General features: G+C 39.3%; 1 protein-coding gene across 4 annotated transcripts in view; it reads left to right on the top strand.

Moving 5' to 3' along the window:
• Positions 1 to 27,123, top strand: part of C14H18orf25 (chromosome 14 C18orf25 homolog) — a 77,957-nt gene extending 50,834 nt beyond the window's left edge. Inside the window, exons 3-6 of one of the 4 annotated variants that reach the window (XM_029921953.1) lie at positions 2,607 to 2,789; positions 15,475 to 15,601; positions 16,452 to 16,505; positions 23,668 to 27,123. In XM_029921953.1, coding sequence (XP_029777813.1) covers positions 2,607 to 2,789; positions 15,475 to 15,601; positions 16,452 to 16,505; positions 23,668 to 23,857 — 554 coding nt within the window. In that variant the 3' untranslated portion in view covers positions 23,858 to 27,123. The remainder of the gene's footprint in view (positions 1 to 2,606; positions 2,790 to 15,474; positions 15,602 to 16,451; positions 16,506 to 23,667) is intronic. The other 3 variants (XM_029921956.1, XM_029921954.1, XM_029921957.1) reach the window with 3 other exon arrangements.
• The last annotated feature ends 229 nt before the right edge of the window (positions 27,124 to 27,352 follow it).

Below are 27,352 nucleotides of genomic sequence, written 5' to 3'. Positions count from 1 at the left end.
AATCACTTTAAAAAGAATATCACAAATTATCACCATCAGTTAGCTTGTATTAACTTAGTGGTTTAAAGTCCAAGCCCCGATGCTAACTAAGTGCTTTAAACCTACCTTATTTCATCTTGGTTTGGTAATGATAAGTGTAAGATGACTTTGGAACACAAGATCCTTAATTACGGTTTCTTATTGGAAGAAAGATGGAAAGGCAGCCATTCCTTTACTTTATTAAAGTTTGTATAGTATTGACTTGTCATTGTTTGGATATACTGGAAATGAGAAATGACACTGGTAATAATTTACTTTAACTTCTGAGTGTAATTAAAGTATGAAAATATTACTGTCTTTGTTTATGATGAATACTAAATTTAAGCTAAGCTATAAGGTGTGCTGTTTGGAAATATGGAAGATACAAGAATGAAGCCAGATAACAAGTTTATGCTTGTATTTCCTACTGATGAAGACTTTCAGACAAGTTATTTCCATGGGTAGGTGACGTTAACTCTGCATGTACATATATAACTCTGCTCTTTGCATGATTCTACATGTAGGAGTGGTACAATTTTGACTTGACTGTTGACCTAATGCCTCAATTTGGTGGTTGTAGGGAGGAGGGATATGACAGCAAGAGGTTGTGAATGGTGTTAGTGGTATAAATTTTAAAATCATTACTTTTTTTGCAAAACAACACTTATCTAAAGCCCTTTTAAAAATAGAACATTTGGTCAAATAGTCAATATTGTACTTGACCTTCATATCTTCTGCACCCAAGTATTTGGACATCACACAGTATCTTGATTCCATAATAATCATTTTGAACTCTGACGAGAATTCCATATATAATAGAGCTTTCTTTTCTTTTTTAGAAAAGAAAAAACATCAAACATAAGCTAATTCTTTGCTATTTGAGCTAAAATCCATTACCGACTGACCCAAGGTTACACTATTGAATTTTATGAACTTGATTTACCCTTTGGGGGGAATTGGAAATTATTGTTAAGTAGTCAACTGAATTTGTCATGATCGTCAGAATTTCATATTGTGACATGTCTGTTCTTATACAGTGGCACTTAACAACTTGTTTGCTTTTATTTGGTCATTTTTATTTTAAAAATGTTGCTACATAAGCCTTTGGTTTGGGACCTTTGCTTTAAGGGCTAAATACCCCAAATGTGTTCCATGTTTTCTTCAGTCACAATTCACACAATGGATGTTTGTATTAAAACTAATCTTTCATTGTGTTCTATTTTAATGATTCATTGGCATATGTATTCCTTCATAGTCAAGAGTTTCATAAAATAGGTGTGTTGAATGTAAAACCGTCTTGATATTAAAAAATCTTTATGGAAAGAAATAATTTGCCTACACTTCATAAATAGGTGTTGGGGAAGAAACTGCAGTCCTTTATTTCTGCTTTATTCTAAAATGGAGATGGTAGTAGGGATGTATTTCATAATTGAATGAACACTCTTTGTTTTTTGTATTAGAAAAAGGGTAGCATTAGTATTTTAAAGCACGTATCTACTATACAAGCATGATTATTGAGTTATTTTAGCATGAATCACTGCAGTTAAATTACTTGGGAACTCAGCGGCTTTATTCAGCTAGTTAGGGTGATTTGGAGATAGATGGGATCTTTTATTTTTCAGTTAGAACTTTAATATCTTCCTCTAAAATAACCTATAAAGTTGCATATCATTGCCTTAGAATGTGAACTGGTTGTCTTTCTCAGGGAAGAGACAACTTAAATATTCCTAATAAGACATCCAAAGCAAAATCCTGAAGGTGGATTTTGTGGATATTGTCTTTTTGTAGAATGCTATAAAATGCATAACACCCCTGATATTTTTAATTTTTAAAGTTTATTAATTTTGAGAGAGAGAACACAAGTGGGAGAGGGGCAGAGAGAAAGGGAGAGAGAATCCCAGGCAGGCTCCCCGCTCAGCATGGAGCCCAACACAGGGCTTGATCCCATGAGATCCCACCAACCGTGAGATCATGACCTGAGCCAAAACCGAGTCGGATGCTTAACCGACTGAACCACGCAGGTGCCCCTAACTCTGGTAGTTTTAAAGGGCTTTATTGGACATAAAGAGCTCAAGTAGAGCTCTTAAAGTTAACTTTATTTCTTTAGAATAGAAAAATATGTATTTGATATTCTTTGAATCTAATAGTGACTTTTAATTATTAGCTACTAAGAGAAAGAACTAGATTCATTCTCTTAAAAACTAAATTGAGTTTAAAAGTTTGCATCAGTTTTTTTTCCTTAAAATAATCAGTTTCACTTTCTCTGTGGAGTCTTCTCCTTTTTCATAATCTTTTGCTCTTTAGGAGTATGATGAGGATTCAGTGTAACTTTGTTCAGTACAGTCTTGTCTTCTGTTCTTCATAATAATGCTCCCTTTCTCCTTTTCAAATGTGTCCCTCATCTTATAAGCTTGGGTTATCTTTTCTACTTTCACATCATGTACAAAATATTAGATGTATAAAGTGCAGCTTTTCTGACCAGGTAGAGTAATAAGATAAAGGCAACTCGCATTTAGAGGGCTCTTAGTTGCAGAAGTATTTTTCACCCCACAAGTTAGATACAAGTATACATTTTCTTTCCTCCCTAGATGGACCTCCAGTTGTAGCTCATTATGATATGTCTGACACCAGCTCTGACCCAGAAGTGGTAAATGTGGACAATTTATTGGCGGCTGCAGTAGTTCAAGAGCACAGTAATTCTGTAGGAGGCCAGGACACAGGAGCTACCTGGAGGACCAGCGGGCTTCTAGAGGAGCTGAATGCGGAGGCAGGTTGGTCTCCCTCCCCTCCCCCTTCTCTAATGGTGTTCTGTGCATGTGTCCTGGCAGCTGTTTTCCTGGTAGTGGACCCTGCTGAGGAGAGCAGGCCAACTAGAGACATCTGGCATTAGGTGATTGGGACTCTCCAGGGTGCTCTTTATAACTGAAGAGGAGATGTGGGTAGCATGTTTGTCATTCATCTTTCCTAACCTGAAGGAAGCAAAAATGAGAATTAATTGTAAGCATAGGTAGATTTCAGTAGACCTATTTCTTGGGTTAAAAATGTTTAACATATGTTAAAAACCACCCAGATGACCTTAATACTCACCTACCCTCTCCTTCTCCAGGGTTTCCCCTCACTTAATCTGTATGGCAGCTTTGTAGTTTGGAGAGGGAGCTGATTAAACTTGCCCCCTGGGGTTGCTCCTATGCAGGGCTGCACTGTTTCTTCTGCTTCTAGGGGTGCTGGTGTCCCTGTCCCCGCTCCACTAGTTTCTCATGTTTGTCTTCTCCAACCCTTTTCTTTCAGTTTCTGCTTCTTGTGTCTCAGGAAAGTCTCTATCCCTGTCTTGCATAATTTACCTGGGCTCTGTAATACTTCTGAAGAGTGATATTTATTCACTAAAAAAAACATTGCATTACTTTTGAAGACTTTCTTTGCCCAGTGCCTCCTACTCTCCTGCAGTGTGTTCCTCCATACTTTTTCAACATTCTTACTCATTTAAACCTTTTTCTTAATGCTCTAGTTCTTAAGAGGCGAAGGGGATTGAGAGACTACTTTTGTAGTGTGTATTTTCTTTAGTGCTACAGAAGGATTATAGTTTTGTAGTTAAGTCATAAATTGCCTTGGCTTTTATGAATGAATCCTGTAAATCACTACCTGAAATATGTTTATGGCAAATGAGTTTTACAAAAATAATAGTGGGCTTAGAACTTTTTATATTGAAATTGTTAAGAAATAAAAAAGGAGACAGAACTCCACAGATCATTGTCCTTAATTCTTCCTTTCATAATCTTTGATTGGAACAAAATAGAACTCTCTTGTTGAACTTCGGATTAATTTATTGTGACTAATTTTGGAGCAGGACCTAGATTTAGTTTTAAGTATGTTTAGATTGCTATCTATTTGACCTTGACCTTGGACAAGATGTTTTTCCTCTGGACTTCAATTTTTATATGTATAAAGACTTGCTTTGCCCAACAAGGATCTTTTAAGGATTTATTAATATGTATAAGTACTTATAAAATTAAGCAGTAATATTTTATATCAGAGGACAGTAGTTTGACCATATGTGTTTCTAAGTTATGTAATTTGTTATGTACACTGGAAAATTTATCTTCATTTTTATCTGTTGACAAATGACCCATTCTATTTCAGATTTATTTCCCTGTTTCTTAGTCTTTCCATTAGAATGTAGACCACTGTATAGTAAATTCTTGGAGAAAACATCACAATTTAATTTTTGTTTTTTGTAGAGTTTTAAAATTAGTTTAAACCATGTGGAATTTTTAATATTTGACTTTTTGACCTGTAACAAACCCAGCAGTTTCAGATACTTCAACCTAATAATGCAGGTTCTAGGGTCTTAAAGTATCCTTAAAGTTACCAGCATTGGGGATAGCATCACATTTAAGATTCAAGTAATTGTTAGCTTGGTTGTTTAAAACATCACTAGCCTTTGTGTACTTAATTCTATTTTTGATTGTTTTTTTTTTCTAATTTCAGTAACACAAAAAATGTTTTTTAAAAAAATTTTTCTTTCTTTCTTTCTTTTTTTTTTGAGAGACAGAGACAGTGCAAGCAGGGGAGGGTCAGAGAGATAGGGAGACACAGAATCCAAAGAAGACTCCAGGCACTGAGCTAGCTGTCAGCACAGAGCCCGACGCGGGGCTTGAACCCACGAACCATGAGATCATGACCTGACCCGAAGCTGGACGCTTAACCATCTGAGCCACCCAGGCGCCCCACAAAAATGTTTTTTAAGTTTGTTTATTTTAAGAGAGAGAGGCAGAGAGAGGGAGAGAGAGAGAGAGCGAGAGAGAGAGAAAGAGCACATTATCAGCATGGAGCTTAATATGGGGCTCGAACTCCAAAGCCGTGAAATCATGACCTGCGCCAAAATCAAGAGTTGGACACTTAAGCTTAACCACTTAACCTTTTAACTAACTGAGCCACCCAGATACTCTTCAGTCATAAAAAAATTTTAAGAGTATATCACTCAGGTACTTAACATCATTCGTACGAAATGAAATGTGACAGGGGTGCCTGGGTGGCTCATTCGGTTAAATGCCTGACTTTAGCTCAGGTTATAATCTCATGGTTCGAGCCCTGCGTTGGCCTCTGTGCTGACAGCTCAGAGCCTGGAACCGGTTTTCCTCTCTCTCTGCCCCTCCCCTCCTTCTTCCTTCCCTTCCTCCTTCCTTCCCATCCCTTCCCTCCCTCCCTCCCTCCCCCCCCCTCAAAAATAAATAAACATTAAAAAAAGAAATGTGACAAAAATATATGAGGAGGGAAACACCCATGTCTTCAACTCTGTTCTCCTTTCTTTTCCTCTGCACCCCAAAGCTGCCCTGAATTTAGTATTTGATGTTGGTATTCTGTGTATTTCTTTACATTTTTATTGCATTTGTTATATATCTGTAAACAAGCATGTTTTAATATTAATTGGTGTTACATAGAAGGTAATAATTTGTAACTTTCTTTCAACATTTTGAGTTTTGTTCTTGATGAAAAGTATGGGTCTAGTTCATTCATCTATTTAGTATTCACTGTATGAATATATCACAATTGACTTACTCATTCTCTTTTTGGACATTTAGGGTGCTGTTCCAAATGATGCTCAACCATTAACATTTCTTGTATGTCTCTTGATACATGTGTGTGATTAATTTCTTTAGGATATAATACATAGAGAGAACACGTGTGTGTATTGGGCCATAAATTGTGTAGATTTTTGTATATCATAAGACATGGTCATCACTGTTCAACAGATCCTTATGACATTTTCTTATAAGCCATTTATTGGCTCATGAAAGTCTTTTTTCTAAATTTGGCAATTCAGACATGTGAATAACAAAGAAAATTTAATAATATTCTCTAGTCTTGATATAGTTGTCATAGTGGGATTTTGAATATATTTACAGTGCCACAACAAAATGTTAGCAGAATTTATGCTTGCTGGCCAATTTGGTAGTTTTGAAATTTGAACTATTAGCATCAATGAGACTTGTGGTTTTAGTTTAAGAAAAAAGTTCTGATGGTTAATTTGAGTTGTCCTACTGTCCCTCCCACCAAAATAAAACCCAGTCACTGACTTGACTATTCCAAGGTTAATCAATAGCAGCATCTCAGCAGGTCTGCAGCCCCACTCTGTTTAGGATCTTGTACCTAATCATTTGAGATAGAGTAGCTTGCCTCCTTTTCCAAGCAATTAGATGATATTCTTATATGCAAAAGAGTTTTTTCTCTTTAGTTTTAACCAAGGAAAAGAATTGACATTGGGAGAGCCACTGGTCAATAAAAGACCTAAACTTTCCATTTCACCTCTTGCCATGTGTTTTCGTTTTTCTTGGTTGATGCTGGGATCGGACAGTGCAGTAGGTGGCAGCTGCTGCCAGCGAACATCCTGGTTTGAACCAGCAGCCGCTCACATACTGTGTGAGCTCGGATAGATGACCGTTGTTTTTCCTGTCTGCGGAGACAGGCTAAAATTAGTATGCACCCCAAAAGGTTATTGTTCCCACTAGGTAAAATAATATCTATAATGTACTTAGTACAGAATACAGCAGCAGGCCGCCTAGGTGGCTCAGTCAGTTAAGCATCCGTCTAGCTTTGGCTCAGATCATGATTTCACGGTTTATGGGTCCGAGCCCTGCATCAGGCTCTGTCAGCACAGAGCCTGGAGCCTGCTTCGGATTCTGTTGTCTCCCTCTCTCTGCTTCTCCCCCATTCGTGCTCTGTCTCTCTCTGTCTCTCAAAAATAAATAAAAATTAAAAAAAAAAAAAGAATACAGCACATAGGCCCTCAGGAATGCTAGCGGGCATTATGTTAATGTATTTATGATGAAATAGGCTGAGTAAGGAAGGAGGTGACTAAAGGACCTAATCCATGAATTGCTAATTTATTGTTCTACCCTGGAATGAGTTGCTCTGGATACAAGAATGTCCTGTACTTGACCTGAGTGTAAAAATTACCTAGGGTGCTAATAAAAACTCAGAATCCTAGATTTCTCTGGTATGGGGTCTGGAAAACCTGTTTTTAGTAATCACCTCCAGGTATCTCTTGCATTGGACATATTTAGGAAACTGTATCAGTGGATCTGAAAATGGCTTAATTTTCATGTATTGCTAGTTATAGCTCACTATAAACATAAATATAGATGAATCTAAGACCAGCAGAAGTCTGAAGTACTCTTGGTGTGAAAGGCTTGTAATTGTGGTAAACTAAATTTATTTAGAATGTCCCCCAGCCCCTCAGGAAATTAAAACTAATATAGAAATGATAGTTTTTTCCCCATCGACCTTCTTGTCAAGAAGGTAGGCTATGAGTATGTTCTCGTCCCCAAAATAGGAATGATAATCTTGATTTGTGCATAATACTAGTCATAGTGCAGAGAAACAGAAATCTTGTTTCCTGTTCTTAGGGTAGGGTTTTTTATAGTTAGGCTAGAATGGCCATGTTTCTATTATTAGCACTTTAAAGTCAATATATCAGTCTTGTGAAGGAGATAAATTTGGTCAGGTTCTGGTTGGTTTTACCTGTTTCGTATGGACTATATAAGATTTTAGATTTCTGACCTTCTCTTACCCTACTTAAACATTTTTTAAAAATTTTTATTTACTTTAGAGAGAGAGTGAGGGAACATGAGTTGGGGGAGGGGCAGAGGGAGAGAGAGAATCCTAAGCAGGCTCCACGTTCAGCACAAAGCCTGCATGGGGCTTGATCCCACAACCCTGGGGAGTCTAGCCAAAATCAGGGATCAGGTGCTCAATCAAATGAGCCACCCAGGCCCCCTTCTTGCCCTACTTTTTAAAGGTTTTTTTTTTTTTTTTTTCTTAAGAGACAGAGAGACAGCGGGAGCAGGGGAGGGTCAGAGAGAGAGAGGGAGATACAGAATCGGAAACAGGCTCTAGGCTCTGAGCTAGCTGTCAGCACAGAGCCCGACGCGGGTCTCGAACCCATGAACCATGAGATCATGACCTGAGCTGAAGCCGGATGCTTAACCCACTGAGCCACCCAGGTGCCCCTAAAGTTTTTTTTAAACATTATTACTGAAAACCCTAAATAAAAGGTAATGATTTACTACTTGCTATAAAGCTAAGTGGATAGCAACTTGAGATATTAGCCTTTTTTATACCTACTATGCCATTGTCATCCAATATGTAATAATTTCCTTTAATGTGCTGCAAATTGGCTCAGGAGTAGTTCTTGCCCAGTAGATTTGTGATTTAAAAAGCAACTGCATTGGGGTGCCTCGGTAGCTCAGTTGGTTGAGCATCTGATTCTTGATTTCTAGTCAGGTCATGAGTCTGGGGTCATAGATTCAAGCTCTGTGTTGGGCTCCGTGCTGAGCCTGAAGGTTGCTTAAGATATTCTCTCTCTACCCCTCCCCCCATCCCCCTTGTGCGTGCACACTTTCTCTAAAAAATAAAAATAAAAAGTAAAATGATTTGTTTTAAAAAATGTAGCTACATTATTTCTTTTAAATACAAAAAAATGTTTGCCATGATGATTTAGTCACTACTTTTTAATGTTGTTTCTCTCTGACTTGTGTGTTGAGAAGGTCTGCAGTGTAAGGACAAAATTTGGAATTTTCTTATAGAGTTCATTAAGTTATCTTTCCAAAGAGTTGTACAGGCAAAGAGCTACACAGAGACAGCCAGCCACCCCAATAGTTAAATATAAGTCCTATGACTTATTTTCACTTTAATGTATGGTAATTGTGGTATTTACACTGTTTCTACAGGGCTTATTCTTGTTCTAGAACAGGAAAGGTTGTTGGCATTGACAGAATTTGAGAACCCCATAGCATCTTTGAGACTCACTTTTGTGTCTGCTTTAGCCATTGCCTGTTGTCGCATTCCTGTGAGGTCATTGGTTGGAGGGATGACAGTGGAGGCTGGCCCAGGGGCCGGAGAATGAAGCTCTGCCGGGAGCTCCCAGAGGAATGTGTGACACACTGAAAAGTGTCACATAGAAAAGGACTTAACAGTCCTCGCTCTGAAGCAGATGGAAGAGGGGATGCATTCCTGGCTGTTGGAGAAAGCCTTGGTGTCTCCTGTAGAGCATGGTGTCCCATAGATGTGACGGTGTCTCAGCTGACCTGTTATCTGAGTGACACAGTTTATCTAATGGCTCTGACAGAAAACGTGGCACAACTCTCACACCATTAGTCTAGAGTTAACATTCACCAAGAAATTTGTATTTAGCCCTCATCACTTACTTCAGTGTCCCTTTTTATTGTATTTGATACTGATTTTTAGACTAAGCAGTAAAGATGCTGGTTCTGAGAGACCGTGGTTTTAAGTGATCGATTTCAGAACATCACACAAGTCCCTGTAAGTGCCAGCAAGGTTGGATTACAATTTTTATGGCCCAAATTGTACTGCTAAAGTGATTTTCATTGCTCTAATGTGAAGGCAGAATGTAAATTACTAGTTTCTGGATCCATAATGAATGAAGTTAGAAGAACCTTAAATATTGGTGATAGTTACCTTGTTTTTGTAATAAAATTGTGAGCAAAAGTAGCAGCATAGTAATTTTTATTTCTTCTCCTTTCTTTAAAAAGCATAGTAATTTTCATTTCTTCTCCTTTCTTTAAAAAAAGAATGACATTTCTAGGTCTGAAATAAAGTTCTGTAGGTGATCGGGTCATAATGAGAGACCTGATCAGTGAAGACTGGTTATTTAGAAATATTGATGACCAAGGCAGAAATTTTACAAGTTGGAATCATCATTTAGAATTGCAGGCTACCCTCAGATTAAAAAATAATTTAAAAAATTAGAACTATGGAGATAGAACTGGGCACCGAGGTACTAAGAACTAATTCTGTTGTATTGTGTTTTCTTAATGACTGTTGGAAAGATTTGAGTAATCAAATATAACTATTTTAGTTATAATAAGTATAGTTATAGCAACCATGACTCCTACAATCTGCCTTTTTAGTTTGGTTTAATTCTGTTACCTTGTATATTTTTAGGATGGTAGGGGCTGAGTCCCTTGCTGTGAGTCTCCCACAGGGAGTTTTAAGTGTCTCTTGGGGCTCAGCTCCTTAGAGAGTAGGCGTGGAGAATTTGGGGGTGGCTGTCCACATACATAATTAGCACGCATATAAGAATAAGGAATCATGATAGCGGGATATAAACTGGAGAGAGAGAGAGAGAGAAACATCAAGCGAGGTGCCAGTTATGTTTCATGGATGAGTGAAACCGTCCTGGAGTTGGCATTTGGCAGTCAAGGGAAGTGCCCTGGGAGACGGGCTGCTGGCGCTGGTACGTGAGGACGGATGACAGGATTTGTCAGTGATTCTGGTCCTGAAACCAGATGTAGGAGTAGCCTCAGAGGACTGCGGGGTAGGTGGCATTTTCAGGAGAGCCCAGTTCCACAGGGGGAGGTGAAAAGGTCAGTGCAGTTTTTCACGGAGCTGGCATTCCAGAAGGCAGTGGAAAAGTTGTAGCAAGGTAAGTAGTGGGTGGCTGGATGGAGCAAAGGAGAGTAGCAGTGGAGTGGAGGACCAGACCCGAGAGCCATGATTGGTCCCGGAGGCTTGTGTTTGGGGGTAACCAAGAGGATGGAATGACAGTGTTTACTTCTCCTAACCACTGGTTTCCCTCCTATTCTTGCTCTTGCTTTCTCCTTTTCCATGGGGGCTCTTCTGTCCTCTGGTGCTGTTACTTCTTTGCACTGCTCTTCTGCTTCAGTGACCGGTTGCCAGTTCTTTGCCAGCCCCCTGCTGGCTCCACTTCTTCTCCATTCTAGTGTGTTTAAGCCCAGCTCTCCTTTGCCAGCTCCCCAGCTCTCCTATTGGACCCAGCTGGCAGAGTCTGAGCCCTGGACGCACGCTTGGAGTCCGTGTCACACTGCCTAGTGTAGCTGGGAGAAAATACCATAGCTGCAGAGTTGAGGGCTGAGTTTAACTTCCCAATCTGCAGCCTCACCCTGGCTCTCAGTGCTGCCCAGCAGATCCTGTCTTTACTTAGGCAGTTTCTTTCTTCATAATATTTCCTTCACTTTTCTGAACCCCCACCCTGCTACCCTACCCATACCTGTGCTCTGCGCATGGTCTTCCCGCATTCTTCACAGGTGAGGATTGCCTCAGCCTTCTGCCATCACATCTGTTCACTGCTCCCCCCCCACCCCCCCAAATTTGGCCAGGTCTCTCCCATCTTTTAAAATTATTCATACACACACATTTCCCTTTCTCATACCCTTTTTTATTTCCTTTCTCAGTACTATGCTATTGCCTTTTCCTTCATAGCATAACTATTTTAAATGTGTCTGTTCTTCTGACTTTCCATTATTGTTCAGCTTGCTTTGCTACATTGGCTTTAGCTCTATCACTCTTGAGGCTTTTCTTCCCAAAGTCATAGTCATCTTACTGCTGATTCTAGTAGACTCTACTTAGTCCCTCTTCTCATTGGACCTCTCTGTTGGGCACTGGTAAGTACTTCTTCTTAGGAATGCTCATTCCATGGTATCCTGGCTTCATATCTTAAGGTTTTCTTAATACCTTTCATTTAACCTGGTGAGGTCCCCTTCATCTGCCCACCCTTAATTATTGGTGTTCATCAGCATTTTTTTTTCTAGGCCCCCTTCACTCCTCTTGTTAACCTTTATCTTCCCAGCTGTTGCCGAGGACTCTTTATTTTCTCCCTAGACCTCTGACCTGAGTTTTAGAACAGTACCTCCAGCTGCCCCATGGACATCTCAGAAGCATGTCCTCGTCATGTCCTAAGCACCCACCCTCACCTGTTCATGGGTGCACTGAAGGGCATTGCTACTCTATCCAGTTACCTAAATCAGAAACCTCGCCATCACTTTTTACTTCGATTTGCCCACCGTTACTAACCCTCTGTATATACACGCACACAGACTGTTCCTGGTTTTGTTTCTTTTCTAGTTCAGCCATAGTCTTTTCTGACCCAGGAGATAATAGCAGTCTGGTTTTCTTGCCCTGATATTAGTTCCATTTCTACACACCAAAAAGCAGTTTTTAAAAATGGAAAACCAGATCATGTCACTGCTTAAATTCTTTAGTGGTTTCCTACTTCTCAAGGTTAAGTTCCAGACTCCTTACTATGATCTGAATTCTGTTGACTTTGCCAGTCTTGTTTCCCATTACTGTTTTTACTATGTTACCTCACATCTCACTGAACTTTTATACTCTAAAGGACAACACAGTGTTCCTCATTGCTACTTCCTCTCACCTGTGCCCACTCTTTCCTGAGAGCTCAGTGTCTTTGGTTATTCTCAAGTCTGGGGAATTTCCCTTTTCTGTGTCTTTATTTTTTATTTAAAAAAAATGTTTATTTTGAGGGAGGGAGGGTGAGCAGGGGCAGGGCGGGCGGGGGGTGGGGGGAGAATCAATCCCAAGCAGACTTCATGCTGTTGGTGGAGAGCCTGACGCTAGGCTCAAACCCATGAACTGTGAGATCATGACCTGAGCCAAAATCAACAGCCAGACACTTAACCGACTGAGCCACCCAGATACCCCCTCCCTTTTGTATATCTTTAAAGGTACTCTTTACCTCTTTAAGCAGTTTTCTTCTTTTTCTTTTTTAAACTTTTTTTAATATAGTTTATTACCAACTTGGTTTCCGTATAACACCTACTGTTCTTCCCCACAAGTGCCCCTCTGTATGACCATCACCCCCTTTCCCTTCCCCCCTCCCTCTTCAGTCGTCAGTTTGTGCTCAGCATTCAAAAGTCTCTCATGATTTGCCTCACTCCCTCTCCCCAACTCTTTTCCCCTCCCTTTCCCATTCCCATGGTCTTCTATTAGGTGTCTCCTGTTTTAAACTTTTCATTTTGAGAGTGAAAGTGAGCAGGGGAGGGTCAGAGAGAGAGAGAGAGAATCCCAAGTAGGCTATGCACTGTCAGCATGGAGCCTGATGTGGGGCTCGAACTCACAAACCATGAACTCATAACCTGAATTGAAATCAGGAGCCGGACACTTAACTTACTGAGCCATCCCCTCTTTTCTCTGAGGGAGGGAGGGAGTGGGGGGAGAGGGAGGGGGTGGGAGGGAGAGGAAGGGGGAGGGAGGGAGAGAGAGGGAGAGAGAGAGAGAGGAGAGAGGGAGAAAGCATGTGAGCTGCAGAGGGAGAGAATCTCAGGCTCCATGCTCGGTGTGGAGCCTGAAGCAGGGTTTGATCCCACGACCCTGGGATCATGACCTGAGCCAAAATCAAGAGTTAGAGATTAAACCAACTGAGCCACGCAGGTCCCCAGCAATTTTGAGGCCACAGTATAATGTACTGCTTTTTCTAATCCCAGAGTATACTGTGAGCTTCTGGAGGGTAGGCACTAAACCTCCTGTCTGTTCTCTAGTATTCACAGCACCTGCCTAGTGCATAGCATATCATAAACAAGTATTTATTGTAGGAACAAATAGAAGAACCACAGTGTTATAATTGCACAAAGCAAGGCTGCTGAAAAGATTGAATATGGAAAAGTTGAAGGCTTGAAAAAAAGGTACTATCAGTTTGTATTCCTTCCTAGAAGTGTAGTAGGAACAGTGTGTGTGATGATACTTCTAACTTCAACATTGAACTAGAAATTAGAAGACTTGGCCACAAACAAGGTATTGGCATCAGAGCAAGAATAAAGTTTACCAGATCAAGATTTAACCATACTTCATTTAAGCACCCACCCCAGATTTAACAAAACTGACCTTTATCTAGTGAATGCCACCTTTCGTTTACTTGTGAGGTTCAAAGATATTTACCCACTGCCAATATTTAGAATCCTATTTAGGCTATTCTTTAATACAGGAAGTTTAACAAGCCCTTGCAGACTGTAATATAATCTCAGTTACCTGTTGTATATGGAAGCCATTTTAAGCTTTTTACTCTTTTTTCTCATATGCATTGTGTTCAATTGAAGGAAAAAAGTAAAAGTCATATTAAAGAATTATAAAAAAAGACCCACAGTCATACTCAAGCTTAATTGCGTTTTACAACTTTTACCCAGCACCAAAATGTTTTTCTAGTGTTATATGTGACACTTTCTGTGTTATGCATATGTTTCCCCCAAGTTTCTACATAGACTGTAGTCACTATCTTTGTACCTCATAACATTTTGCTTATTTAAAGTTTTTTTTCCTTGGGCTAAATTCTCAGTGATGGGAATACAGGGTCAGAGGGTATGAAAATTGTAAGGCTTTTGCTTTATGACTGTCTACATTTTCTGAGAGGGTTGTACTAAAAGTTCACAGGAGTATGAAAAGTACAGGGTTTCTCAGTGACCTGTAAGCATTGGAATTAATGATGTGAAGGGGTGATGGAAGAGTTGTGTGTGTAAAATCTTACTGATACTGACTTTATATGAGTTTATATGAGGTGTCACCAAAGATTTTTTTTAGAGAAACAGTATTGTATCAGATGGTAATATATTTAAATAAAAATACCCTTTAAAGAGTAATTGAAAATGTGTGCCTGTTGCAACTTGGTTCATTTCATGTTAACTCCTAGATATTACATTTCATAAAGGTCAGAACATTTAAGAATTGGGTGTATAGGCTGAACTATCTTAACTCTTGTTAGAATTGTTTAAAAAGCTGTGTACTTTGATGTTATGCTCTTAGCCTTTATTGAGAGAGAGTTCTATGAAGTTTTTTCTGAGTTGGGAGAGTGTTTTATTCTACCATGTAATAGATGCTTTGTGAAGCCCCTTGTGAAAAAATTCTCACATGCCCCAGTGCCAGAAATTGTGCTTTTCCAGAATATGTGGTTTCTTTCTAATAACTGTCAGCAATGTACAGGTTATGTTTCAGTTTCTCAGAACAAAAATTGTGATCTGCCTCTAGCCTTTTCTTTTAGATGTGGTTTGGGGTCAGATTTTGTCAACTCTACATTCCTTTTGAGAAAAAACTGTTAAAATTGTTTAAAATTAAAAGAAACTTGTCAAATCTTTCATAAGACATTCCAGTATAAATATGATATTAATGAGTACCTCTTTTTATTCCATTTATGCCTTTAAGCTATTCTGGTTTTGAAATTTGTTCTCTTAAAATTTACCGGGCAGGGGTGGGGTGCCTGGCTGGCTCAGTCAGAAGAGTTGCGATACTGATCTCAGGGTCATGAGTTCAAACCCCACAATAGTTGTGGAGCCTACTTAAAAAAAGAAAAATAAAATTTACCAGTAAGCAGTAGAGAACCTCATTGCCCTCTAGATGGTGACAAACCTGCTGCACAGGTCATTTAAAATGAGACTAGAGTTGAATGCAAAAAGCATTGTGGAATAAAATACAATCAAGTGTTATCCCAGTTTATATATACCGATTACTAAAGTGCTCAAAGGTGTTTTTCCTCCTTATGAGAAGAGAGTGAGAGACTTGAAGGTTCACTCTGCCAAGCTCTCATACGGCAGTTCTGTTTCTGTGGTTAATCTGGACGGGAAATCTGTCAATGAGTTTTTCGTGCTGGTTGTAAGAAGTCAGACTGTAGTGCTTATTTTGCACCCCCGTCTCTTTCAGGTCATTTGGATCCAGGATTCCTAGCAAGTGACAAGACATCAGCTGGCAATGCACCACTCAATGAAGAAATTAATATTGCCTCTTCAGATAGTGAAGTGGAGATCGTGGGAGTTCAGGAACATGCAAGGTAGGACGGTGGAGCATTCTGATATTTTAAATCCGAATTTGACTTTAACCAGAAACAAAGTAAGAAGAAAGTGGTAGTCCTCATAGCATGACTGGCATGAATGGTGGGAACTATCTCTTAGCTTCCTTTGGCTTAAAAAATGCTTTTTGATTAAACATGATAATGAGCTTGTGAATGTGTTGCATCTTGACTCATATCAAGAATGTCTCAACCATATATGCGTGTGAAATAGAACTAATGTTTTCCTCTTATTTTTAGCAAATGTCTACATAGCTTAGTAGATTTTTCTCTTTTGGAATAAGTATCATCCTACTTTAACCCCTGTCATTCATATTTTCTTGCCTTTCACTTTATCTTGAAATATATTGGAAGCGAACAGTTGGGAATAGACATCTGACATCATATCTCTATTTCTTGTTTCCTGAAGCACCTCATCTTGTCGCTGATTAAAATCTGCAAGTTACTTTGTCTATTCCTAATATGGTATATTTCTAGGATGTTCATGTGACTCAGGCAGTCCTGTTTTTAGGATTAAAAGCCACAAGACATCAACTTTGTCTATTATTATAAAAATAACTTTTGAAGTTTGTCATCTTGTAAGATAGGGATGAGCAAACTATAACCCACTGGTCTGTTGCCTGTTTTTATATGGACCTTGTGCTACGACTAGTTTACATTTTTAAATGGTCGATGGGGGGAGCAGGATCAAAAGAAGAATGATGTTTTATGACTTGTGAAAATTTTATGAAATTCATATAAATACAATATATTTATCCATAAATAAAATTTTATTGGGATGGAGCCATGCTTGTTCATTTACGTATTGTTTGTGGCTGCTGTTGCATTCCAGTGGCAGAGTTGAGAAGAAGTTTCAACAGACACCTGATAGCCCTCAGAGCCTAAGGTAATTACTGTCTAGCCCTATGTGGAAAAACATTACTGACTCTTGCTTTAAGATAGTGTTCCTGAGAATTGGTTATAGCCCTCTTAGAGGCATTCCTGAGGAACATTTAACACACACACACACACACACACACACACACACACACACTTATATAGGAAACAAAAAATTTAGACTTCGGAAAATCTGTACTTTATATAGCAAACAACTTTTCTCCTGTGCTGCAAGAGTTAAGTTGTGATTTCCTGATTTACCCAAGTAGGTATATAAAACAATATCTACATTACCTGTCTCTTAGATCTGATTTTACTCTTTGGTTGAAAGGTAATAAAATATTCACCAGCTTTTCTTCTGTCACGTATATAAAAGGTGAACTTAGGAGTAGAGAGCACAGGAAAAACACACATGCATATAAATCAAAGGTACCTTTGTCTTAAAACTGAGTCTACTTTCGGAGAGCATTTTTCAGGTCATACCTGTTGGGACTTTAAGGATGTAAACTTATGTCATAGTTTAACATTTCTTCTCCCCAAAGGTGACCAGTTCACTTCATCCTCTGTCCCGTGTTTATGCTAGAAGTATGCCTGCGTAGCTGCTTCCTTTTTTTCTTTCCTGTGTTTAGTGATTATTTCTCTTATTCTGTTAGGGAAGAATTTTCATTCTTCTGTCTTTCCTTAATCTCATTCTTTTTTTTTTCCTGCCTTAATCAAGAACTTTTCCCTGTTCTCTCTCTCTCTCTCTCTCTCTCTCTCTCTCTCTCTCTCTCTCTCTCTTTTTAAATCTATTCCCTTAATGCTCACTTATTTCTCTGGATGAAAGGGTATAGACCTGATCTTTTTTCCTTACTTCAGCATGTGCCTGCCATTATTAATTTCACCATTGTTCTTTACAATAATGAAGACATGAGTATCCTTTTAATCCCTACTATAAATCTTACCTTGCCTATTAACAGATTGGTACAGGTAAATTATCTTCAGTTGTGCACATTATCTATCCATCAACTTCCTCTCGAGCTACATTTCAAATTTTAATTCATCATTAGTCCTGTGTTCCTACTGAAGTAGCAGAGAGTAGTCGGTAATAACCTGTGTTGCTTACCTAATCTCTTTCTCTCTTGAAACATGTTACTTGGTCCACTTCTCTGTTAACCTATATCAAGTCTCCTTTCTTAACTGTTTACTTGTGTCTACAAATGTTACAGAGTGAGCTACCCTTCTTCTTGGCTTCTTTGTTCAACTTTTCTTCCACCATGAACTCCTTAGCTTCTTTTTTTCTACCAATATTTTTGGTATCTGGAGTTAAAATTATCATTATATTTCTCTTAAAACTCAGAAATTTAAGTTATAAATTCCTATCCACTCATAACGTGTGTGTGCACACGCACACACACACACACACACACACACACACAGTCTCTAGTACGCCCTTTTCCATACTTATTAGGTCTTTTATCCAGATTGCCATTTTACTCTATAGATGTGTTTGTTCTACTTTTGAACTAAGTCAAGTGGCTGACTACATTTTAATAACATACCGTACTTAACATAACTTTCAAGGACATTTTCCTTACAAGCTCTGAAGCATAAAGATGTGTTTTATTCTGATACTTTGGTTTGAATCCTGTAGAAATACAGTCTTAGAGGTGACAAATTTATTATGAAATCTCAGTGGTGGTTAATGCTGCCCATACAATAGAGTGTTGTGTTGAGAAGTTTCGTTGAAGTACTTTGAACTGAATCTTGTGTCATTCTGTGAGGGTCTTTTATTTGGTCTTCAGGTCTTCAGGTCTGGGACTGAATAGAGTCTCACTGGTTCTTCTGTGTCTTTCTGAACATTTTTCTAGCACTTTCTCTAGAGGAAGCGTGATAGTCTTTCAGATAATTGAGATTAAAAGCTGAGGAGCAGGTGGGGGGAGAAGTTTTCTTGTTGGTTACTTCAGAGTTACCCTGTTGGCTGCCTGTACCTCATCTGGAATTTGTTTCTTTTACAGGTCTAGGGTTGCAGTTATGAAGTATTGATGGGCTTCTGGCAGGGTTATCGCTTGGAAAAAGGTTTTAGGTTTTGATCCACATCTTTTTGTTCTAATTTGATTTGCATGTATAGATGTTTTGTTTGGATTTAGTTGTCCTGTTCTTATTTTTTCTTTTGATATTCTACCTTGTGGGCTGAGAGTTTTTATTTTATTTTTATTTTTATTTATTTATTTATTTTTTTAGGGCTGAGAGTTTTTAAAAACTCAGAGTTGTTTCCTGAGCTTTTCTCTTTGGGAATGCTTTGACTTGCATTGCATTGCCATTTTTCCATATTGGAAACATTTTGTTTGACATTACACTCAGTAATTTTTGTTACAATGTGTCTTTAAGTTTTTCTTTTCTTGCATGTTAATATCTTTACCTGCTCTTTTAATTTAGATTTGATATGTTCCTTTAGCTTCTGTGTTTCTTCTACTTATAGACTAGAAAGCATGCCTTCTGAACTAATGGTTTGGATGCATCTTTTATGACTGCCTTGTATTGTAATTAATGCCTGATATTACCTAAATGTTATTACGAGAGGTTAACTTTTGGACAGTCCATGTGACAGTCCAGTTTCACAAGATGTTCTTTACCAATGAGATAGAGACTTTCCCAGCATCTCTAGCTCCTCTGTGCTCACTTAAGTCTGCCAGAACTTTGAATTTATGGCCCTCATGCCAATATTTTTCTTTTTTCCTTTTGCCCTTTCTTCTACCAGCCTCATTGGTAATTGCCCTAGGAACATGAACGTATATAGCACAGATCATTCTGTTAAGGAACTGTTAGAATGGTTTCTTTGGTACCTGTCCTCGGAGGCTTTTGGGAATAATCAGATCCTTACCTCATTCACAGTAGTCTTTGATCCTGTGATCATTTGTCTTAATGTTGGTTCATCCCTCAACAGAAGAGTTGATGCTAGAAGCATTTTGCACGAAAGACTACTTGCTTCCTAGAACCAGTTGCAAACATTAACCCTAAAAAAGCAAGGGAGGCAGACAGGCATTTCTCTGAAGCCATGAAGATTCACTTCATCATTAGCTAAGAAAAATAAGTAGGAATGTTATCTAAGTGGTCATGTTCAGGCTCTGTAAATGAGAGCAAAAATGATTAATATTTAATGTTGTTTTCCTAGGATAGTAAATTAACTGTTTTAAAGCCGACCATCAGAGCCTTCCCTATTTCTCTGTTTTTTCTTTTCCACTGTGAAGTCCCTCCTTGACTTCACAGTGGACCTCCATTGGTTTCAGTGTATGAAGAGCAGGAGATTATTCTATCAAAACTTATTGTTTATAAAGTAGGTTTTTTGGGGGGGGGGGCAAGTGAGTCCTAAGCATTTTCTTGGATATAGGACTCAAAATATGACTCTAGATTATGTTTTATACCTATTGTCAATCATATGCAGATTAAATGCTTTGTGAAAACAAAGCCTGTACCTGCACTAGAACTGGATTGGATCAGTTAAAAAAACTGCTGAGTGTGGGGCTTCTGGAGACTCAGTGGGTTAAGCATTCGACTTTTGATTTCAGCCCAGGTCATGATCTCACCGTTCATGGGGTTGAGCTCTGCATTGGGCTCTGCGCTGATAGCTTAGATCTTGCTTGGGATTCTCTCTCTCTCCCCTTCTCTCTGGCCCTCTCTTGCTTTCTTGCTCTCTCAAAATAAATTAGTAAATAAACAAATAAATGTAAAGAAAAAAAAACAGCTGAGTATGTTCACACTCTGTGTCTTTCATCATACAGACAAAGGGTATGTGTTAATACATGAAACTGTATATTTTATGTGCGTAGACTTAACAAAACTTTGAGCCTCTCACTTCTGTTTTTATAGGACATTTCTATAGGGCTTATAACACTTTTTTCTGATCCCTTTTACTCCTGAAACTTTCCCCTCTCTGTCTGGTATAAGTTGATCTGTAATGTATACTGTCTTGTAAATCTTCCTTTGGCACTCTCTGTTTACCAGCACAAGTCCTTGTGCTCTGTATTTAAAAAGGAAATGTGTTAAAAGCCTTGTTCTGGCCTTATTCATCTCTTAGCTCACATTTTAGTTAAGACTATTGAGGTCATTAAATCACAAAATTTTTTTTGAGTGGTTAATTGACATTAACACACTTAGAAAAACCATAAATGTATGCTTTAGTCTTTACAGACTGCCTCTACTCAGGTACTAGCACTCTGATCAAGAAGCAGAGGTCCCTGGTGCGTGGGTGGTTCAGTCAGTTAAGCAGCTGACTCTTGATATCCGCTTAGGTCATGATCTCATGGTTTGGGAGTTCGAGCCCCACACCTGGGTCTGTGCTCACAGGGCGGAGCTTGCTTGGGATCCTCTGCCTACTTCTTTCTGCCCCTCCTCCACTTCTTGTGCTGGCTCCCTTGCTCTCTCAAAAAGCAAAAAAAAAACCAGAAGTCCCTCTTGCGCCATCTTCCTGTCAGAGCCTTCCTGCCACTGCCCCTGTGACTCCTTTTAGAAGAGTTTTGCCTGTATTGTCCAAATCTTAAACTCAATGATAATCTTAGAAGTCATCTTAGAAGACTCCTTCATATTCCTGACAGATGTCCCAGAACTTGCTTGAAGGTGTAAAAGGACGTTTATTCCATTTGCTAGTAGCTGTGATTGTAGTATAGTCATGATCATCCAAAGCTTCCCTCCATAAACTGATTGATGGTTGTTAGTCTGCTCTTGAAATCTCTGTACCAGGTGGATTAGCCACCTTCTTCCATGACGATTCTCCTTTTTTTGGGAATTGACCTTCTAGTTACAGTTAAATAGGAGCCAGGAGAGCTTTTGATCATCACATTCTCCAGAGAATCTAAAATTTTGAAATGAAAGAAACAGATTGAGAGATTGGGGCTTAAGTCCAATGAATGAGGCCTAGTTATTGCATCATTCTTAGGTTCTTTCAGGTGCTCAAGTGTCTTTCCAGCAAATTCTCTTATTCACTGAAAGTAGTCCAGGTTAGTTTACAGTAACTGGAATCATTTGTAACATAAGTACAGAAGTGATCTAATTTAGATAGTTGAAGTGTCTCATATCCTTATTCTCCCTCTATCCATCATTCCTCGGTGATAAATACTCTACACCTCTCACTCTTATACTCTGAGTACCTTCTAGAATCTGCTTTGCTGTAATGACTCGCAGGGCCTAGGCAGTGCTCCTTGCAGTCAGACATGGTACAGTACGTCAGGTGTAGTCTGAGGAAGGCATAGTTACTTAGTGGAAAGTAAACTTCCTGCTGGAGACCTGATTTTGTTTGGGTTCTGTGCTTAACTTGGTTAAGACCCTGGGCAATTGCCTTTTGGCCTTGGTTTTCTCTTCTGTAAAATGAGCACATTGGCTCAGATCCCTTTTAAAGCCAATCCCTTGTATGATTACTTAGGGAGCAGTGTAGAGTAACAGTTGGGACTACATACCTCTTTTATTTCAGAAATATTTCTAGGAATTCTGCCAAAGATTACATCAATTCTCTCTATAGTCATTCAGTCTCTAAATACTACTAAGTTTGTAAAGTGACAGTGTGATGTTGTGAAAAGCATTGAACTCTACCTCAGACCTGGCTTGAAGCTCCTTGGCCCACCACTTTCCAGCAGTGTGACCCTGGGCAAATCATGTAACCACTTTAACCCTCTGATTTCCTTTCGATTGAGTGTGGATAGTAACTTACACATCTCCCTCATAGGCCTGTTGAGATTGTCCAGTGAGGTGAGACTGCCTAAGAAATAGTATTGTAGTGCCATCAGTCATCAAAACCATTCCTGTAAATGTTGAATGGACTCCATTAGCTGACATTCTTTCGTGATTACATGATCACTTCATCTGAGTGTACTTAATGCGTTGGACAGATCTGGATTAGCCTTTGGACTTGATGTCTCATATTTTAATGCTTTTCACCAGCTAATCTTTAAAAACATCGTGGCCTCTGGGTTAGTAGCTATTTAGCCCATTCTCAACAGATGATAGGCCTCTGGTATGGTAACAATCTGCCTTCTGCCCCCTGCTTCTGGCCCTGAGGGATCTGTTTTTTGGCACCTCTCTTGGTAAGGGAGTAATTTTCAGGCTACCTTTGTAGGAGCAAGACCTCTTTCCAGGAGCTTAGGGGTCCTTGGGCAGTTCTGCAGCTAAGCCTTGTCCATTGTTACCCTAATGTTCTTTTGAACCTGGCGGTTTAGGTAGCAGTGTATCAAAGCCAGAATTCCCAAGTGGCCAGCATCACTCCTTGTACACAGGTTAAGCGGCTGCTCAAGATCCACCGTAGTAGTTAATGTGACTGGAATCCTGCCAGCTGTCACTTGTTACATGTATTACACAGGGATGTGGCGGATGTGAGGATGAAAGGAGCAGTGATAGCTCCAGTGGCCTGCTTTCCCCTCCCTGAATCCAGTAACTCAGTGATTCATCCTGGAGGCTCACGGTTTTATCATTTGATTGGAATGTGGAATTCATTATGTCAGTGTTTCGAAATCTTTTTCTTCCAGTGAACTTTTGGTGAGATTTATCAGCAAGGCAGTTCTGTCTCTCTGATAAAGCACTTTTAAAGAACCTTAACTGAATACTTCAGCCTTGCTACTTCCACTTCAGATGAATGAGCCAAGTGTTCTGTTGTGACCTTCAGGATAAGGAGATTGATCCTTTATGCACTACCTAGTACTTACAGACTTCTAGAAATCAGTCTGTGAAAGAGTATTACTAGTACTGTCTTTGAAGGTATTCCTCCCAGAATGGCATAGAACTTATTTTAAGAACAGCTTGTACTTACATTTCTTACCATGTCATTTGGTTAGATTAAGATTGTTTGGGTATCTCAGTTTTGCTCTGGATTCATATTCTGCCCTGTCCTGAAGACCCCACATGTTTAAATGTGTTCAGAGAAACGTCATGTTATCTATCCATTGTCAGTAACAGATCTAGTCATAAGTCAGGAGTTTCTGACTGAGATAAGACTCTTGTCCAGTTTTAGGCTAAACGTGACAAAAGGCAGAGAGGGAGACAAACGAGGAAAAAGGGAGGGATGTTGGTTGTGAGTTTCACAGACTCACATTGTAGGCTTATCTTTGTAAAAGTATCATTCAGTGATAGTGAAGCCATATTGCCTTATATTTTTCCTACGATGGGATTAACCACGCTTATACTTTTGCTCTTCATCTCAATTGCAGGTGTGTTCATCCTCGAGGAGGTGTGATTCAGAGTGTTTCTTCGTGGAAGCATGGCTCGGGCACGCAGTACGTCAGCACCCGGCAAACACAGTCATGGACTGCTGTGACTCCCCAGCAGACGTGGGCTTCGCCTGCAGAAGTTGTTGATCTTACCTTGGATGAGGATAGCAGACGTAAATACCTACTGTAATACAATGTCACTGTGTCTCCTCTGCACTGTTCCCTTTCTCCTCCCACTCCTCCTCCTTGTGACATGGAAGTTCATTGTCCTAGCTTCAGCCTCAGAAGCTGTTTGTGGCATTTGTATAATCCAAACTCATGGAAAATTGCCCCTCTTCCTTTTTTTTTCTTTCATTTTTTTTTAAATTAAAAGAAGTCACTTAGGAAAATAACTTAGCACAGAGAAAATAATTTCTTCTTTCCCTCAGTAGGAATAGGAGAATGCTGAATTTTATTAGACAAGTTCATTTTACTTGGTGACTTTCAATCTTAGGAAAGTCTGCCTTCCTTTTAGAATAATATTTTAATTACCAGGTGAAATGGATTTCAGTTTTTGAATCTTGTATTTATTTTTCTGTGTAAAGAAATTAATATTTAGCCTTGACCACTGTCAGCCCACCCATTGGCACTCCTACCTTAGGGCATTTGCACACATTTAGTCAGGTCCTTATTGGCACCTAGTAGGGCATGTGCATTTGAAAACCTGTCCTTAAAAATAGAAGACAGAAGTATTACTTTTCTTTTAGCTTGAATCTTCTGCCTTCTTTCCTGACTTTGCTCCTGGCTGACTTCCCACAGCACAAATAATTGATATGCCTCCTTGTGTTTATAAATACTGCTAAGGTGACATAGTTGGTCTCCTTGTTGCAATAATTCATAATTCCTTGGAAAATGTCTCCTTTTGGGGCAGAGGCATTTCGGTTAGATACCCATGAGGTTTTCTGGGCATGTGAGGAGAATATTGAGAGATCAGTAGGAAAATCTCTCTCCCTCACCTTTTTTCTTCTGGTTTGTTCAAATAACGGGAGAACACGGAAACCTACTACTTAAGTAGAATATGAGAAGTTGTCTTCACCTCTGAGACTGGGAGCACTTACAGGTCTGAGAAGACAGTGCTTTCTCTTGTAGCTGGTCTCTCCGTAAAAGATGTACAGCAACTGTTTAAGTAACGCTTGAGCTGAAAAGACCTGATGTTTTATTTGGGTATTTTTCTCCTCTACCATCTAAAAGTGGAAAAATCAAAGTGAACCATAAGAAACCAGATGCAAAGCACATAAATGACACTGTAGATTTTACAGTATCTAAATAAGCAAAGGGTGGTTAGGAGCTTCAGGGAATTCAGGAAATGCCAGTGTTGGAGTTTTGTGGTATTAGTTACTACCGTTTTTTCCTCTAACATGTTGTAGTTACTAGTGAATTCTTTTACAAGCAATACCTAGTTAGAACACTATGTACTGTGCACAGGGAGGAGTGAAGTGCTATTGGCTTAGAAGACCTCATCTTTTGCTTTTTCCATGGTTTTTGTTAGCTTTTTTTGTTGTTGTTTCCATATTTACCATGTAACCTTGCTGTAGCCCTTGTCTCTCTCCCCAAATGCCTTGGTGGCTCTTCCTTAAGAGCCTGAGAACTACCATTTTAAGTTGTCATTTAGTGGACACCCATGTACCAGGTGCCTGTTCTGCACATGGTACTGTGCAGGGTAGGTGTGGTGTGGCCACCGAGACAAATGGGACACCCCTGCGTGCGCATGCGTCAGAGTCTGCCTGGCTCCACCTGCCTGGCCTTTTCTCCTGTTTTTCTGTAAAGACTCATTTATTCCTTTATCCTTCTTCCTGCTGCTTTAGTTCTTCCGTATACCTCTTCCATGGGAGTGGATATGAGCATGCGTTCTTTGATCTTCTCTGGTAGCGTCTCATTTAATCTGGCTTCTGTTCTTCATCAACTTTTTATTTTTCTGTTAATCTAGTTTTAACAGATCAGGCTTTTAAAAGATCATGAACCTCCAGTTTTAGCACCTCATATATCAAATCTCTCACGTGGCCACAGTTCTAGACAAAAACCAAAGATCCAGAGGCCAGAGCTAAATAGGACCTTCTGCAGATTCACTACTGGTGTATCCTTGGACCTTCACATTTTACTTTAGGATTAATTTATTGAATTTATCTGTTACACATCATTTTTGACTTGAATTAAAATGCTAGATAAAGCAGAAATGTACAATTTCTGGTCTGTGTTTTCCAGGAAAATCATTGGGACAAGAATAGAGTGGATTGTATGACTTGAAGTTTTTGCAGCTTATTTTTTCCCCATTTTAAAGAATGTTTTCGAATTACCTGTTCTTATGTTAATAGTGTTTGGTCTGATTCCACAGTCACAGCAGGTGATTTCCCGTGACACACTTTCTTTAGCCCCTAATAGTACTCCTCTAATGAGAATTCTGGTGCACCCTGTGCACTGTGGATTGGGAGCAGAGAGCTGTGGCCTTGTGCTTTTACGCCAGGTTGCACTTTTCCCACACCTGCCCCTGTTTCAGCATCCTGACTACCCAACTGGTTGCCAGAACAGTGATTTAGAAGCTAACATGCAAAGGGGGAGGGGAAGGGATGGTAGAGACCATCAGCTTTTTTCCCCTACAGGGTTGGGAGTTTCCCACCTACTAACTAACTCTAGAGAGACTGTTTCAACTCTTTTCTTTTCGTTGCCAGATCCAAGAGGATGAGGGTGTGGCTTCTGGCAAGGGATTTTACTGAGAAAGTTCTGTGGGAAGCAAGTCCTATGACATTGGAAATTTCTTTTAAAGGGATTGTTTTTTAACCAAAGTGTTGCATTTGGTAGCATCAGTACTTCTTTATGCTCCACAGAACATTATTCAAAGCAGTATCTCTGCTAAAGTGGTGCCCTTGGGTCACAGATTGGATTGTGGCACCAATGTAGTTAAGTCCCACCCTCCCCCCCTCCAGTGTGAAACCACAGAGCAGTAACTAGCTCTCTGGTCATCCTGGCTGCCCTTGAACATGTACATCTGCTCGCCAGTAGTTATCTTTCCATTCTGATGGAAGGGGCCAGACTGAGTGGACTCCAGTATTTCTTACAGTTGAGCATTGCATAAATTCTGCTTTTAGTATCAATTATGAATATGAACCATCTGATTTGCTAAGTTAGTCCATTGTTCACTGTTCCTTGTAGCAGAATAGCACCACCGTAGGTAACTTAAAAATGAATTTGTTGCCTGTTTTTTTATACTGTGTCACAAGGTTTTTGAAAGAGCTGGGGACACAATTTTGTCTTTTAGTTTAAACTTTTCTTTTTTTTTTTTAAATGCAAGGAGCCCCTAATCTCTGTTTTCCAGTATGTGTATGATGTGACTTCCATGTATATATAAAAATGATTGCGCCCTAACCAAACTTCCTCAGATTGTGCACTGTTTGTTTAAAATAATCACGTATTTTAGTCCAATGCTGTTGTATTTTTCATTTTATTTAAAACACTACATACTTCTTATTCTTTTAACAAATTTTAAAGGGTAGTGATCTTAAAAGAAAAATCACTGGATAACTAGGAAATATTTTTGTTGTTTTGTTTTGTTTTTTTAAAGAGTACAAAGGTCATATGAAGCCTTTTGCTCCTCTTACCATGAAAATGTTAGCCATTGTATGGCTAGGAACCAATGCACTTGGTGGTTAAC

Source organism: Suricata suricatta, chromosome 14 (assembly GCF_006229205.1).
Source record: "Suricata suricatta isolate VVHF042 chromosome 14, meerkat_22Aug2017_6uvM2_HiC, whole genome shotgun sequence".
NCBI lineage: Eukaryota > Metazoa > Chordata > Mammalia > Carnivora > Herpestidae > Suricata > Suricata suricatta.
The sequence above is the reverse complement of the archived record's forward strand: the minus strand, read 5'-3'. Positions and strand labels throughout refer to the sequence as shown.